Here is a 16,118-nt window from a genome sequence, read left to right as displayed (position 1 = left end):
GCTAGTTTTAGAAGAAGAATGCTTTCTGAGAATCGAGTGTTACAACAAATATTAGGGACCATGACAAGCTGGCTCAGTTGGGGTGGTCTGATAGTTGCATGTGTGCAACCTTGCATGACAGTTTTGCAATACTACAGTCCCCCACCCAGCAAGAAATCCTTGGGGCATTTGAGGCTTCTCCAATGGATGCTCAGGTTGCAGACCTAGAGTCTAGGATACAGAGTAGATTGGGCAATCTCTTCCATTTTTGACAGGCTTGTGAACTGTCCAAAGAACCATGAGGTAGGATTTCCTGATCTCATTTGTGTCATTAGGTCTGCCATCATGGCTATCAGTGGCCATGGTGATAAAATACTCAGTAATAGGGGCATGGCTGGCACAAATTATGATGCTGTCTCAGGATGCCATATCAACCATCTTGTAAGCCCCCTCTGATACTTGGACAGGTGCCAGAAAACACTTGGGCGCTGGCTGCTCAATGGTGCAGTAGTGCTTATGGTGCTGGACTAGTAATGCAGTGGCCTTAAGTATTATTACAGAGAACTTTGACTTCAGTTCCTACCATGACAGTATATGAGTATTTAAATTCAAATTTTAAAAATCTGGAAATAGAAGGCTTGACCTTGAAGTCACTGGTTTGTTGTAAAGATCTAACAGTTCAATAATGTCTTTTAGGTAAGAAAACCTTTCAATCATATCTAGTCTAGACTGTGTGTGGCTCCAGTCTCACATATCAACATGGTAAATGTTTAAGTGCCATCTAGGAAACTGCTCAGTTATATCGAAAACCATTGAAAGGCCAACAACCACTTTCAGGCAGCTAGGGCTGGTCAATAAATGCTGATAACAACCTCATCCAATGAATTAAATACATTTGGTAGTTGAAGTGTTGCAGCTTGCAGCTTGTGCATCTCAGGAGTTAGCTCATGGAATGTGAGGGTTACCACAACCCCAAGCATCTCCCATTCAAATAGCTGCCAACCAACTCAAATACCACCGCCACTGAGGTTTAAGAGCAGATATATCACGTACTGTCACAAAGGAACAGTGAACACTCGCACAATATTTTCAGCTGTATTGGCCTAGATCTATCCAGATATTTGAAGTACCGCTTCAACATGCAAATTGTGTGCTTGATGATTACTCTGGTCAATGCCAGCTCTTTATTTTACCATGTGCACAACTGGTGCCTGAGATACTGCAAAATTTCCATCAGCTAGGATCCACACTGAAGTTTGTTTTGTGTATGAAATATTGATGAGATGACTGATTCCCTTAAAATTCTGTCAGCTGCCTGGAAAACAAGCATTAACTTACATAATCCAATGTAATGGTTGCAAATGAGCAGAACAGTAAGAGAGTGGAATCTTTTCTACTTGATCATGTAATTGTATTGTTTGGGATTGGGAGGGCCGCATAGGTAGAATCTGCAAACCCTGAAACTTTAGGAACCTTGCCACTCTATACAATGTCTTGGTCCTATCATACTATTATTGTTTGTGGTGAAGGAGATGAACTTGCTTATTCAAGCAACAAAATATTGGTCACTCATTTTACACATTTACACATCCTGGACAGCTAATTGCCTTATTACCAATGTCTGCGTTGTAAGTCTGAAATGACCCCTAGCTATAAAGGCTAAAGGCCGTGGAGCAACTTTGCTGCAGTTATGATTAGATAATGCAGTATAAGTCTGTCCTGCTCCTCTTGGACGAATAGAGTTTTGTCCAATTCTGCCCATAGATTCTGTTATATGGCTAGTAGTGTTTAAATGCCAGCCCTTTATTGGTCCCCCTTCTATTCCTCCAAAAAATACAGATAAAGGGGAATTCCCTTGGGGAAAGATAATTGCAACTGTTGAAAATAAATGAGAGCCAACACAGAAATTTAGAATTTTCAGGCTCAAAAGGAGATGCCTGAGAGGCAGTCTTACAAAGTCATATAAGACAGTTAAAGGATTAGAAAAGGAAAATCCAAAATGTTGGTTTAAGTTAAATTGCGAGTTTAGGATAAAGGGCACAGATTTAAACTAATAAAAGGTAAATTCAGGACGGATATCAGAAATTTATTCTTTAAATAAAGAATGATGAATCCATAGAATAACATAGCTAAGACAAAAACCCGAAAATCTTTTGAAAAACAATTAGATACTGAAGAGGGGGCATTCTGGATGGATAAATTACAATGGGCCAGATGGCCTTCCTCATCCACAACTAGGAACTGATCCTGTTAATTACTACAAAAACTCTTAAGAATTTCAATGATGACAGAAAAAAAATAGAATAGTCTAGAAAGGAACTTCTGTATGCAGCACAGTCCCTGGTGAACAGGGAACCTCATTTCATATGGGCTTTCAGGAGGGAGTTTCCTGTCCTCAACAAATTCCATAATATATGGCATGGAAACAGATCATTCAGCCCAACCATTCCATGCCTGTATTTATGCTGCACTCAAGCCATTTAAGCACCAGATATGCACAAAATAGGTTGAGATCCAGAGTCATTAGCAACTTATAAATGAACCATATTGAATTCTAAGACTGGTTCAGATATATAACTACTTTACCAAGAATGGCTATGCTTGGTTCAAATCGTGCTTTAATTATTCATACATGGACTGTGAGAATTGTATCTCCATTATATGTTTATATAAACTCAACTATAAGTTTGTTAATGCTTTTCAGGTGGCTTTGTTACTGTAATGTCCCTCAGTTCTGTGACAGTCTCCCAAGACATGAAACCACCCAGGTTTTTGGCAGGACGTTGCTTCGCGCTGTTTTTACTGTCATGAGACGTCAGTTACTGGAGAAGTCCAGGCAGGAGAAAGATAAGCTACCTTTAGAAAAACAAACATTGATCCTTACCCATTTTCCAAAGTAAGTATTTATTTGGAAGTTTCTACAGTCTCATTTCTTGAATGCTCTTCCATCATATTGTTTTACATAGTCTGTGCGCACTTGAATTAGAATCCATACTAAAGCTTTTGTTAAACAAAGTATTCCATTTAAATGATTCCATTAAAAAATTATCATATTAGCTTTAGGTCTATCTGATGGAGATAGTTTGCAATTTTATAAACATAAAAAGTAAATAAAGAACTTGCATTTGTAGAGCATTGTTCTTGACCTTAGGATGCCCCAAAGCTCTTCATAGACAATGAGGTAATTTTTGAAATGTAGTTATTTGATAAAGAGATGGTGGTGGGTTGGGGGTGTGGGGGTGATGGATGGGGGGAGAGAAAATGAACTAACATGGCCCCAACATTTCTGGACCTGGGAGGATTTAAATAAAACTTAATTTGGCAGGGAGGTAGGATTTGTGACTGTTCTCATTTCTACTGAAAGAATTTCAACCAATGGGGTGGCCGTGCCTAGTTTATGCCACTCAAAGAGACAAGGTTAGCGGATAACAACTCCCAACCAGATAATCCACAAGTTCCACTTTTACTAGGACCAAGAGAGAGTACACCTGCATGAAGAAGAGTCATACGGACTCGAAACATTAACTCTGTTTCTCTCTCCACAGATGCTGCCAGACCTGCTGAGTTTTTGCAGCATTTTTTGTTTTTATTGCATGAAAACAGGTGTACTTATTTATACAAATGGTGGCAGTTGACTCAAAAGTGATTGATTGCCATAAGATTGCCATTAGAGAGGTGGCAATGAACATTTCCAGCTACAGAAATTATTTTTATTTAGGGAGGGAATTCCAGAGCATTGGATCTTGCTGAAACCAATAGGCAACAATGTGTTAATGAATAGTGGACATTGTATGCCTAGAAGTGACAGAAATAGGGAGGGGTGACTCGAAAAAAGAATTTAAACACAAGGATTAGGAGTTTAAGCTTGAAGCTTTCAGGGACCAAGAACCAGGAGTGATGGAACATTGCATGATATGATAGCAGAGGAGGAATTGAGGATGATCTGGGGTTTATGGGAGGTGGGGATAAAGAATGGGAACTGGTCCAGCGAGCATTGCATCTTGAGGTGACAAAGGCACCTGAATTTAGGTATAGGGAGCATCATTTAAAAGTTTACAAATGATACAAAAGCTGGGAAATATCTTAAGCAATGAGAAGAATAGCAGCAGCCTTCGGGAGGACACAGACTGGTGAAGTGAGCAGACATCTGACAGACAAAATTTAGTATAGAGAAGTATGAAGTGATACATTTTGGTAGAATAAATGACAAGAGGTAGCATAAACTAAATTATACCATTTAAGTGGAATGCAGGAACAGAGAGACCAACATTCTTTTAATATTTCAAAATTCTGGATATTGAAAACTGTTAATGTTGTTATCATCTCCCAAATATAAAGCTACTACAGTGTGCATAGAAAATACTACTGCATTTTTTTACATTATAGATTCCTTTCTATGTTAGAGGAAGAAGTGTACAGCCACAACTCTCCTATATGGGATTTAGACTTCATGCTGTCCTCTGGTAACATCCAACTAGGGATACAACCAGGTAACTAATGGTCAGCATTTTTTGAATTTTCCAACAGGTTTGGAGTCTCAGAAAAAATTAACAAAAAGGGAATATTAAAATTAAAATGTTTTTTGAAAAGTCTTTCTTTAGCTCAGGTTTATTTCTTGTTTGCTTTCCTATAACAAGTTTTTCTATAACAAATTTGACTAATTTACGCAATGTGCTGAGCACATTGTTATAACACCTCAGCTAAACTTAATACTTTCAGATCATTGTTTCATTATTTTGGCTTCTTTGTGTCTTTGGAATGTTAGTTGTCAACCCTCCGGTGGTTCCTGGGATCCTGCCAAACATGAAGCCATTCGGGCATGGACCGAGCCCAGCTTCTGCCAGCATTGACCAAACCAACAGTGGAAGTTTGAGTCCTGTCTGGAGGAACAAAGTGTCTTCTGGCTCAGAGCAAATATTGGGTATGACGGACTGATAAATCTTAAAAATGGGGAGGTTATTGCTGAAGCCTGGCAAAAGGTGTTAATGATACAAAACCTATTGATCCATATCCTTACTGAATGCAGATGAACATTTTGCACAAGTCACTGTAGAACACCTTGTGAGCATCATCCGTAGAGACTTTACTAGTAACATTATTCAGCCAACAATTTGTTGCATTTTACATATAATTCATGAAATCTATCTTCTTACCTGAGAAGAGGATAGACACCATTACCTGATCTTCACCTTGGAATGATTTGGCCTTGGTAAGATTTTCATTTACTGGATGTAGATGAAATTTTTCATATCACCAGCATCAAACTTGTCTAATGGTCTGTTTTGTGCCTTCGAACTTATAAGGAGATCAAACACAATGTTAGCTTCTGTCACTATTATTGCACATATAGCCATAGCCAGATCGTCACCTCACAAAGCCATGAAGTGGTTGACACAAGTTTTACTCCCAATGCCACCGTGTACCTACCCTCAGCCACACTGTCATGGAAAGAAGTTCCAGAGGGAGGACAAATGCACCAGATAATTTATTCCCGACTGTTGTCAACATTTTTCCTGGTGCCAGGTGTAAGTTTGGGAATGGGTTATCTACAGTGTCTGTACACTCAGCAGTAGGTGATGCCTAATCTCAGGGAGAAAATGAGAAGGGAGCAAATAGGAAAAAGTAGATTTTTAATATGATACATTTTTCATTCTTTTTTTCCCAGTGCTTTACAAGTCTGGATTGCAAATTAATTTCTAGATATTTTTGTAAAAGTGGCTGCTCAAAAGGTATAGTTTTGATTTATCTGTGGCATTTAGTTGCCAGTCCCAGCTGTGCATTTGTAGGGAGGGATTATTAAGAAAACCTCACTTTTGAACTGTTATTTTCAAATATGGTGGTGCGATATTCATACCACCGCAAAAAAAGATTCAGCACTCTATTCTATGTTACTAATTGGTCATATGTCACCTTAAATATATTTTATCAATTTTTATCACAAAAATCTTAAAAGACTTATCATTGAACCAGATAGAATTTCTGACAGAATTGTTTGTTTGTAAAGGAGAGAAAAGGAAACCTACAGACTCTTTTAATACAGAAGATGCTAAGAGACAGAGAGTTTTGGGGGATATCCCTATGGAACTAGTGAATGAAGTAATGTCAACTATCACAGACCCAGCTGCAATGTTGGGTCCAGAGGTAAGTACATGGAGTGAAAATCAGTTTTGTTACTGAGGTGTTTTTTGGTTAAGCCAGCTTTAAACAAAGAAAATTGTTAAGCCAATTATCCCTTTTTAAGTTTTTCCCTTGACTTTTATAAGATGACTCTGTCTTCCTGTTCCCTCAACTCCCCTCCAAAGCTTATTGATGCCAAGAATTTAATTTGGGTTTTGAAATTTCATACATGAATCAAATTCATTCATATATGAGATTTCAACACCCAAATTAGAAACCTGTAATCCTCTTTGTAGCTATATTGCAATACCCTTGAGATATATTCTGTAATATTGAATCTAGATCCCTCATTTTGATTTTAATGTATGCACAGTAGTGAATAATTCGGCATCTGGTATTAGGTAATAACCTAATAGATATACAATCAATGTGAAGCGTTTGTGGCATTTGTTTAAACATGGGTTAGTTATTACAATATGCAAATATAATTGTCAGTCCTTTGGAATTACAACTTTTACTTTATATTTTATTGAAAATAGGCAAGTTAAGTAATAGTTAAGTTTTGGGTTTCAGATCGCATGAATACATTATTTGTAATAGCAAGTTCCTGATTTAGTTACAACTTCCTCCCTGTTCCATGTATGGCATTTATTGCAATTTGGACATGCAGAGAAAATGGAGTTTTGGGTCGCCTTGTTAAATCAATTTATGTGGTTCAAGTATTCAGGAAATTGATTGCAATCCATTTAAACTTTACAAAATATAATGGGAAAATGTTATTTATCCTGTCCTTTACAAGACTAGCTTACTATCTGCACATGCAGCCAGAGACGAGGCAGCAAGGCTTGAAGAAAGAAGGGGCGTAATTGAGTTCCATGTTGTAGGAAACTCACTGAGCCAAAAACCAAACAAGAAAATGATGATGTGGCTAGTTGGATTACAGAATGTTTTTTCCCATCAATTACCCAGAATGCCTAAGGAATACATCACTCGACTTGTCTTTGACCCGTGAGTACATACGTGGCTTACAACTGGTATTACTATGAATATGATATCTCAATTCAGTCAACCTCCCATATTGCTTTGTTAATTGAATTGAAAAAACATTTGTTTGTCATGTGGCAGGACTCAGATCTTTAACCATAATGAGGGACAAATTAGTCTTGGGTGGTAGCACACATTGAATGATAACGAATTGTCAATCCGCTTTGCAGCAATTTTCTTTTCCACTGATGCCAAAGATCAATTTCACCCCCATTATATTTAGTTCACATAATTCTAAAGCAGTACTTATTTTCAACTATTGACAATACTAACAAATTCAGTAGCACGAAGTCTGATCTTTTTTGTCAGCTTTTGAGTAGATTCTATTTTACTCAGTAAGTTTTGTTAGGGCTTCTCAGGCTTGTTCTGTAGAAATACGCTCAATACAGCAGAACACAAGCTGCCAGTGTGCAGCACAATTCAGCACAGAGATTAGCTTTGGAGACTCCGTTTCATAGACCTCAAGAAATCATAAGCATCTCTTTTCAGTGCTATTTGAAGATAACTTATCCATCCTTGGAGATGTATGGCAATGGATAAATAAAACTGAATTAGAGACATGAAAGGAAATATTGATAAAAGAAATAATTGAACATTTTTTGTCTGATGAATAGTGAAGGACAACAGTCTGAGCGGTTGTATGATGCATGCTTCATACTTTTTTTAACTAATGGATGTATTATAGACACAGAACATAAAAAAAGGAAAGGTACTCGTTTACTTACTTGAGTTGAAAATGTGCAATTTGTTTTAATCATTAGCAAGGCCAGTTTACCTGAATTTTAACTAAATTCCTAACTAAAGCAAATATTCTAAATATTTCAGGAACTAAATACTATGGCAAGTGCTATTGAGTTTTAGATTAAATAATCTTATTTTGGGACAGCATCTTTTAGGGTTGGCTGTCTGAGCCCTATGTGCTTATCACCATCACTGAAGGTAACACTTTATCTCCTTTAATCAGCATCAGATCTTCAGAAATAAACATCAGTGCACAAGACCAACCTTTTATAGTTCAATCATTTATCACAAGAAGCAATTGCAAAAATAAATACAGGCTATAAAAAGACTAGTTGACTAGCTTTCAATTTTAAAGTTATTTTGTTTGGTTATATCCTAGTAAACACAAGACCCTTGCTTTGATCAAAGATGGCCGTGTGATTGGCGGTATCTGTTTCCGGATGTTTCCAACACAAGGCTTTACAGAGATTGTGTTTTGTGCAGTCACCTCAAATGAACAAGTGAAGGTAAGTGTGAATTTAAAAAATAATTAGTAACTTGTATTCGCCAACCATCAATGAATATTCTCTGATAATGTTCTCTAACACTACAGAACATTAACACCAATTTATGGTGTTAAATGATAATTTATGGTGGTAGTAGAGGTAGGCCCAAATAATTAATGGGCAGAGTTTTCCCCCCATTGTGGGGGGGGAAGTTGAAGAGCGGGCACACGGAGGCATGCCTCCGATCAGCGCCCCCGATTGGGGGGGGGGGTGCCACCATTTTACATGGGCAGGCCAATTAAGGCCTGCCCAGTGTGACGTCTGCATGGAAGCACTATGCGCTCCCTGTACGGGCGGTGGGGAATTCCTTGAGCCAAGAGTGCGCTCTTTCACGCATGCATACTCATCCTGCCTGTGGATAAGATTTTATGCCTTTTCTAATGCCGGCCAGAGCTCCTGGCATGCCCGCCAACCTTAAGGTTGGACAGGCAGGTCCATTAATTACTTCAATGACTCTTGTCAATGGCCTCAATTGGCCATTGACAGGTTGGCGGGCGCACAGCTGATTCTGCTGAGCCCCCGCCTACCTGAAAATTTAAATGGGGTGCGGTGATGTTGGGAGTTCCGCCCGACATCACCGCGCGTCATTGTATGCGTCGGCGAGCAGGCCCCGCCCCCGCTCACTGACTGGAAAATCCTGGCCAATAGATCTGTCTGTTAGGAATTTTGCAGATAGTCAAAGTAGTCCACTAAATTGTGACTTTGTCATGGTTTGGTACAACTTGGCTTGCACGGGCCATTTAAGTGTCAACCACATTGCCATGGGCCTGCAATCACATGTAGGCCAGGCCAGACAAGGACAGCAGATTTCCTTCCCTAAAGAGCATTAATGAATCAGATGGGTGTTTCCAATAATGGTTTCATGGTCATCATTAGACTTTTAATTCCAGGTTTTCATTGAATTCAAATTCCACCATCTGTCATGGTGGAATTCAAACCCAGGTCCCCAAAGCATTACCCTAGATAGAAGTTATGATAAATCATGAAATAGTGATTAAGTGATACCATGTTTAAGGTTAAAATGTTTGCATATTGTATGAAGAAGCATCTTAGCATATTTTGCTATGTAATGCAGGTTCTTGCTGTAATTTAGAAGTAAGGAGTCTAATCTTTTTTAAAGACCTGGGAAAACATGAATTGTAATGAACAGCTTGATAGTTCTTAATTTAAGCAATGATGGTGAAATGAGGAGAATGGTATGTTTCTGGATTGTTAGTTTAGTGATAATACCACTGTGCCATCACCTCCCCTTCATTGTCGCTAGGTCAAAATCCTGGAACTCCCTTCATAACAGCACTGTGGGTGTACCTAAACCACATGGAATGCAGCGGTTCAAGAAAGTAGCTCACCACCACCTTGTCAAGGGCAGCTAGGGATGGGCAATAAATGCTGGCCCAGCCAGTGAAGCCCACATCCCATGAATGAATGAAAAAAAATTCTTCTCATGAAGGCTCACCTGAAGTGCATATCAGCAAATAAATTTTGAGTGATCCCCACAGTTTTTTGCCTATTTATTTTAATTGTGTATAGCATGCGCATGATTTTCTGGTAGCTGAGGTTTCACACCTGGAGTGCACTTTTTAGAAATCGTCCATACTATCTTTTTGGATAGTATGTGTTTAAGAAAAAGTCAGAAAATAAGAGCTAATTTATAGGATAATCAAAGTCAGGTACAGTTATAAAGAATGGTCAGTGCAGAAATTAAGATTAATAATAAGTTGTAACAAGAGAAACTGCATTATTATACTATTTTGATGTAGTAGTTTATACTAATTGTAGTGGAACATTCATTTACACTTGTACAATACAAGCCAAATAGGCCTCATGACTCGTCACATACATCACATTCTAATAAAGACTTATTTGGAGAGGGAAAATCACCATTTAGAAAAATCCTTTATTAATTTTTACTTCCCTGTTTTTGTCATTGTAATTCATGGCCAGGATTTCCTGGTTGGCAAGAGGGGGGCTGGGCCCGCTCACCAACGTGGGATGACGTCGGGCGGAACTCCCGATGTCACCCCGCCCCGTTTAAATTTTCAGATGGGTGGGGGCTCAGCAGAGTCAGCTGTGTGCCCTCCAACCTGTCAATGGCCAATTGAGGCCATTGACAAAGTCGTTAAACTAATTAGTGGACCTGCTTGTCCAACCTTAAGGTTGGTGGGCAGGCCAGGAGTCCTGATGGCATTAGAAAAAGCATGAAACCTCATCCACGGGTGGGATGAGGTTTCATGTAGGTTTTAAAAAATGTAATTAAAGTGTATTCAAAAGTGATGGACATGTCCCAACTCATATGACAGTGTCACATGAGGGGACATGTGAAGAATTTTTTTTTCTATTTTTCAGCTTTTTTACTGTAGAGACAATCTCCCTGAGGCAGCACTTAGCCTCAGGGAGATGAATGCGCTCTTTCATGCGCATGTGCGAAAGAGCACACTCTCAGGCTCAGGGAATTCCCCCCCCGCCCGCATAGGGAGTGCGTAGCGCTTCCTTGCAGACTTCACGCTGGGCGGGCCTTAATTGGCCCACCCACATAGAATGGCGGTGCACCCCTAATTGGGGGCGCCGATCGGAGGCGTGGCTCCGCTCGCCCATTCTTAAACTTCTCCCCCCACCCCCAAACGGGGGGAATGTTCTGCCCCATATGTTTTCTTCTCTACAGCTCATACAACTCTCAACTAGCTTTAGATTAGAATCCTACTTATTGACACACTTCACGAGGTTGCAATTTATTTCTCCAGGCTATTTTTACTAATGAAGCATTGAAACTGTGTATCTTTATATAGATGAAGGATTAACACCCATAATGCAGGAGACATTTTTATGAACTAGATAGCAGTTATAAATCATGAAATAGTGATTAAGTGATACCAAGTTTATGGTTAAAATATTTGCGTACTGTATAAAGAAGCATCTTAGTGTATTTTACTATATAATGCAAGTTCTTGCTGTAGTTTAGATGTAAGGAGTCCAATCTTTCTTAAAGACCTGGGAAAATATGAATTACAATGAACAGCTTGATAATTCTTAATTTAAGCAATGATGGTGAAATGAGGATAATGGTATGTTTCGGGGAGAAGGGGAGCAAGGAAAAAAGAGTGGAGCAGTGATCATCGTCATATCAGTAAAATAAATTAAAAGTAATGTTGTAGGGATTGCAGACATAACTTTGAAAGGTAGGTTTCGCAATAGCCAACAAGAATTTTCCTTTATTCTGTCTGGAGTGCTAGAAGAGCTTTCCCAGATAGGGAAGTATTATTGAAGTCTTGGGCAGATTTGAGTGTTATAGAGTCTTAAGAGTTTTTAACGGGAATATGGCATAAAAGAGGAAACTGTATTCAAGGAAACAGAAATGGAAGAAAGCTGTCAATTTCATTTGAGATCTTGCTGGTTACATCACCCTGAACACAATGGGTAACTGAAAAGTGAGCATTGATCAAAGCCCTGCAGGCATGTAAACATAGGGCTGAATTTTACATACCCCGGGTGGGCGCGTGCCCAACCTGATCGGGCCTGAAATTGCGCGAGAACACGATAATGTCAGGTGAGCATCCCAATGTCATCATGCACTCGCAATATTTCATTCGGTGGGCATGCGCAAAAGTTGGAAGTGCGCTCGCTGACAAGCCAGTTAAGTTCATTAACGGCGCAATTGTCTCCGAATTTTCGTGGTAATTCGGCCAGGCAGCCTTTGCATTTTTCATCAAACCTAATCCAAGGGCAGGATGAAATTTCTGCTATGAAATAAAATTAAAATAAATAACTGTGGGCAGCATTGTTATCAGCTATATTTTCAGGTGATTGATTGGAATGCATTATTTCAGCTTTTAAAACCTTTATTTGAGTGTTTTCAGGTCTGCTATCTGCCTTCATGGATCTGTATTGCAGTGCACACCTGCGCCCACTGTGACATCACTGACTACCCTCTTCCCGCCCCTACCCTGGCAGTGCTGAGCATTTCAGCACGTGTTTCATGCTGGCTGGACGTTAAATGGCCAGCTAGCGTGAAATTGCAGCTAGGGGCCGATCATGGTCGGCAGTCCATTTCCTGACCACTCCTGGGCCCACCGATCACGCACGCTGCCACAAGTAATATTCAGACCACAATCAAGTATCAAGTTCATCAACATTGTGTTGTGCCGAATCCCTAGAACAACAAATCAGTAACTGGTGAGAAAGATTAACTCTAGATATTCCATTTGTTCTCTATCAGAGTACCAAGTTCTCTTCAGTATAGTTGCCCTGTTTGTAATCATACCTGTACTGTACTGGAATAAACAAGTGGCAAACATGATTGAAAAAGCTTGTTGAAGAGTAAATTACTTATTTTAAGTCATGAATATAAGAAAGGCAGCAACTACACTTTAGTATTCCTAGAACTTTGTCCTTGTGTGCAGAGGTTCAAATATAGTAATTTTTGAAATGCAAATTATTTTCAATAATATTGCTAAAACTGATCATTCATACTGCACTTCTCCCCCTCATTGTCCTCCTTCAACCTGATGTGTTCCTAGCTTCATCCAGAAAGGCCTGGCTCTAATCTTTATGTGCTACGTACTTGAATCCTAGGCTTCCTAACCAATGGAAGCAGTTTTCTCCATCTACTCCTTGCTTAATTTCTCGAAAAGTTGGATCACATCACCCTTAACCTTTGAAATTCCAGGGAATACCACTCTAGCTTGTGTAATCACTCTTCATAATTTACCTCTTGGAATCCAGGAATCATTCTGGACTTGGTCCATTCTATATATCTTTCCTACAGTGTGGTGCCCGGAGCTGAACACAGTATGCCAGGTTTGCTTTAACTTGGGCGTTGTCTAACTGTAGCATAACACCTAACACTTTGTATTCTAGTCCTTTACATATAAAGACCAACATTCCATCAGCCTTAACAACAGGAACTGCAAAAAAAGCAAAACATGCAAAGAAAGGGAAACAAAATCGAGGGGCAGAGTTTATGGTCTGAAATTGTTGAACTCGATGTTGAGTCTGGAAGGCTGTAAAGTTCATAATTGAAGAATGACATGCTGTTCTTGAAGCATACATTGAGCTTCACTGGAACAGTGCAGCAGATCAAGGACAGGGATGTCAGCCTGAGAGCAAGGTGGAGAATTAAAATAACAGACCACCAGAAGCTCAGTGTCATGCTTGTGGACCGAATGGTAGTGTTCCGCAAAGCAGTCACCCAATCTGTATTTGGTCTCCCCAATGTAGAGGAGGCCAAGTCATTCTGATGAAAGGTCATTGACCTGAAGCATTAACTTGGTTTCTCTCTCTAAAGATACTGCCTGACCTGCTAAGTATTTCTAGCATTTTCTATTTTTTATTTCAGATTTCCAGCATCCACAGTATTCTTCTTTTCCATTGCCCTTCCTGATTAATCTCTGTAGCTGTCTATGACATTGTAACGATCCACCCTAATGGACTCTTAAGTATTTTTGGACATCTACTGTTTTTAGCTTTTCACCATTTATGAAGTACTGAAGTACTTTTTAGGACCAAAATAGATGATATAGACACTTGTCTATATTGAAAGCCATTTGTCGAGGTTTTGTCCATTCACTTGATCTATTAGTATCCCTTTATAACCTTTTGCTTCTGCAATGCCACATATCTTTGTGTCATCCAAAATCTTGGATATTTGACTCTCTATTCCATCATCTAAATCATTAATACGTATAGTGAATAGTTGAGGCCCCACTACAGACCCTTGTGGGGCACCATGAGTCACATCCTGCGAACTAGAACGTCTACCCATTATCCCTACTCCCTGTCTTCTGCTGCTTAGCTAATTTTCTAATCAAATCAATAATCTGCCTTGAACCTACAGTCATACAGGTGAACTTTCCAGGAGCCATTGGTTAGAAATTGGGAGAAGACAGCCTAACCTCCTAAGACAAGTAATGGGCCAGAATTTTTACCTTGGGGTGGACAGGCCCCGCCGGCTTGGGGTTGGGCAGGCAGCCGAACTCTGCTGCCATTTTGAATGGGCGGGCCTTAATTGGCCTGCCTGACAGGAAGCGCTATGCACTTCCTGTACGGGGGGTGGAGGGATTCCCCATCTGTCAAAGTGCTGTCTCAGGGAGATTACTGACAGTACAAAAATCTTTAAAAATAGAAAAATATTAAAATTATTAACATGTCCCCCTCATGTGACAATGTCACACGAGATGGGACATGTTAATAAGAAGCACATAAACTTTAAAAAAGTTTTTAAAAACGGACATGAAACCTCATCCCTCCAGTGGATGAGGTTTCATGTATTATCAGAAGCCCGCTGGGGCTCCTGGCCTGCCCGCCAACCTTCAGGTTGGGCGGGCAGGGCATTTAACAAGCTTAATTATCCTGTCAATGGCCTTAATTGGCCATTGACAGGTCGGCAGGCGGACAGCTGATTTCACTGTCCGCCCGCCTTCCTCAATATTTAAATGGACCAGGATGACGTTGGGGGTTCCTCCCAACTTCATCCTGTGTCATTTTCCCGTTGGCGAGGGGGGCCCCGCCCCCAAATCGCCGACGGGAAAATTCTGCCCACGGTGACCATTTTAGTGTTCTGTGCCAGTTTAGTTGAGATCAACTAACTAAACATAGACCAGGAATTGAACCTAGTTGAGTTAAGAGTCAGCTTTATCAATTGGGAAGCTGCAAATAAATGTGTAAACCATTGGCAGCCAGTAGTGTTGGATTCATGAGCCACAGCCTTCACTGTTGAACTCTATTATGCCAATGCCTTTAAAAATAAATTGTGGAAGTATTAAAATTTTTCTCCTGTAAAGATCTTTGAGATCTGCTTCAATACATGAGCAGTGCTATAGAAATGTAAATTTTTGTTCAATAAAAAATGATTTTAATTATTAGTATTATTGGAAAATTAAGTAGAATTTTGTTCTTTACCAGTGGTCAAATGCTTATTCTTTAGGGCTATGGAACTCATCTAATGAATCATCTGAAGGAATATCACATCAAACATAACATTCTAAACTTCCTCACTTATGCAGATGAATATGCAATTGGCTACTTCAAAAAGCAGGTATGTAATTTTGTGGTCTTGGTTTCTATGCTCTTCAAAGAGCGTGTTGTGAAATACGATGGATAAGTTCGTATACAATTACTGATGAGAAACCTAAATAACATCTTAATAAGATATTCTGTTTTCCATGCAGTGTAACAATCTACTCCTAGAACTTTTCATGTATATATTGCAGTATCAATTAAACTAGCTAGCTACCTATGGTTGTGGTTGTTGGAGGTCAATCATCTAAGTCCCAAGACATCGCTGCAGGAGTTCCTCAGGTTAGTGTTCTGGAACCAACCATCTTCAGCTGCTTCATCAATGACCTTCTCTCCATCATAAGGTCAGAAGTGGAGATGTTTGCTGATGATTGCACAATGTTCCACACTAGTGGCAATTCCTCAGATACTGGTGTAGTCTGTGTCCATATGCAGTAAGATCTGGACAACATTCGGGCTTGGGCTGATAAGTGGCAAATGACATTCGTGCATGACCATTTCCAACAAGAGGGAATCTGATCATCTCCCCTTGACATTCAATGGCATTACCATCACTGAGTCCCCCACTATAACAACCTGGAGTTACCATTGACCAGAAACTGAACTCGACCAGCCATACAAATACTGTGGCTACAAGAGCAGGTCAGAGGCTGAGAATTATGCAGCGAGTAACGCACCTCC

At 39.7% G+C, this 16,118-nt stretch overlaps 1 protein-coding gene across 4 annotated transcripts in view; it reads left to right on the top strand.

Annotated features, from left to right (window-relative positions):
- Positions 1-16,118, top strand: part of kat2b (K(lysine) acetyltransferase 2B) — a 127,720-nt gene that overhangs the window by 50,794 nt on the left and 60,808 nt on the right. For all 4 annotated transcript variants that reach the window (XM_041183467.1, XM_041183469.1, XM_041183470.1 and 1 more), the window contains exons 6-12: positions 2,684-2,875; positions 4,366-4,469; positions 4,745-4,900; positions 5,984-6,120; positions 6,896-7,104; positions 8,261-8,387; positions 15,346-15,456. In XM_041183467.1, coding sequence (XP_041039401.1) covers positions 2,684-2,875; positions 4,366-4,469; positions 4,745-4,900; positions 5,984-6,120; positions 6,896-7,104; positions 8,261-8,387; positions 15,346-15,456 — 1,036 coding nt within the window. The remainder of the gene's footprint in view (positions 1-2,683; positions 2,876-4,365; positions 4,470-4,744; positions 4,901-5,983; positions 6,121-6,895; positions 7,105-8,260; positions 8,388-15,345; positions 15,457-16,118) is intronic.

The sequence above is a fragment of the Carcharodon carcharias genome, chromosome 3 (genome assembly GCF_017639515.1).
Source record: "Carcharodon carcharias isolate sCarCar2 chromosome 3, sCarCar2.pri, whole genome shotgun sequence".
NCBI lineage: Eukaryota > Metazoa > Chordata > Chondrichthyes > Lamniformes > Lamnidae > Carcharodon > Carcharodon carcharias.
The sequence above is the reverse complement of the archived record's forward strand: the minus strand, read 5'-3'. Positions and strand labels throughout refer to the sequence as shown.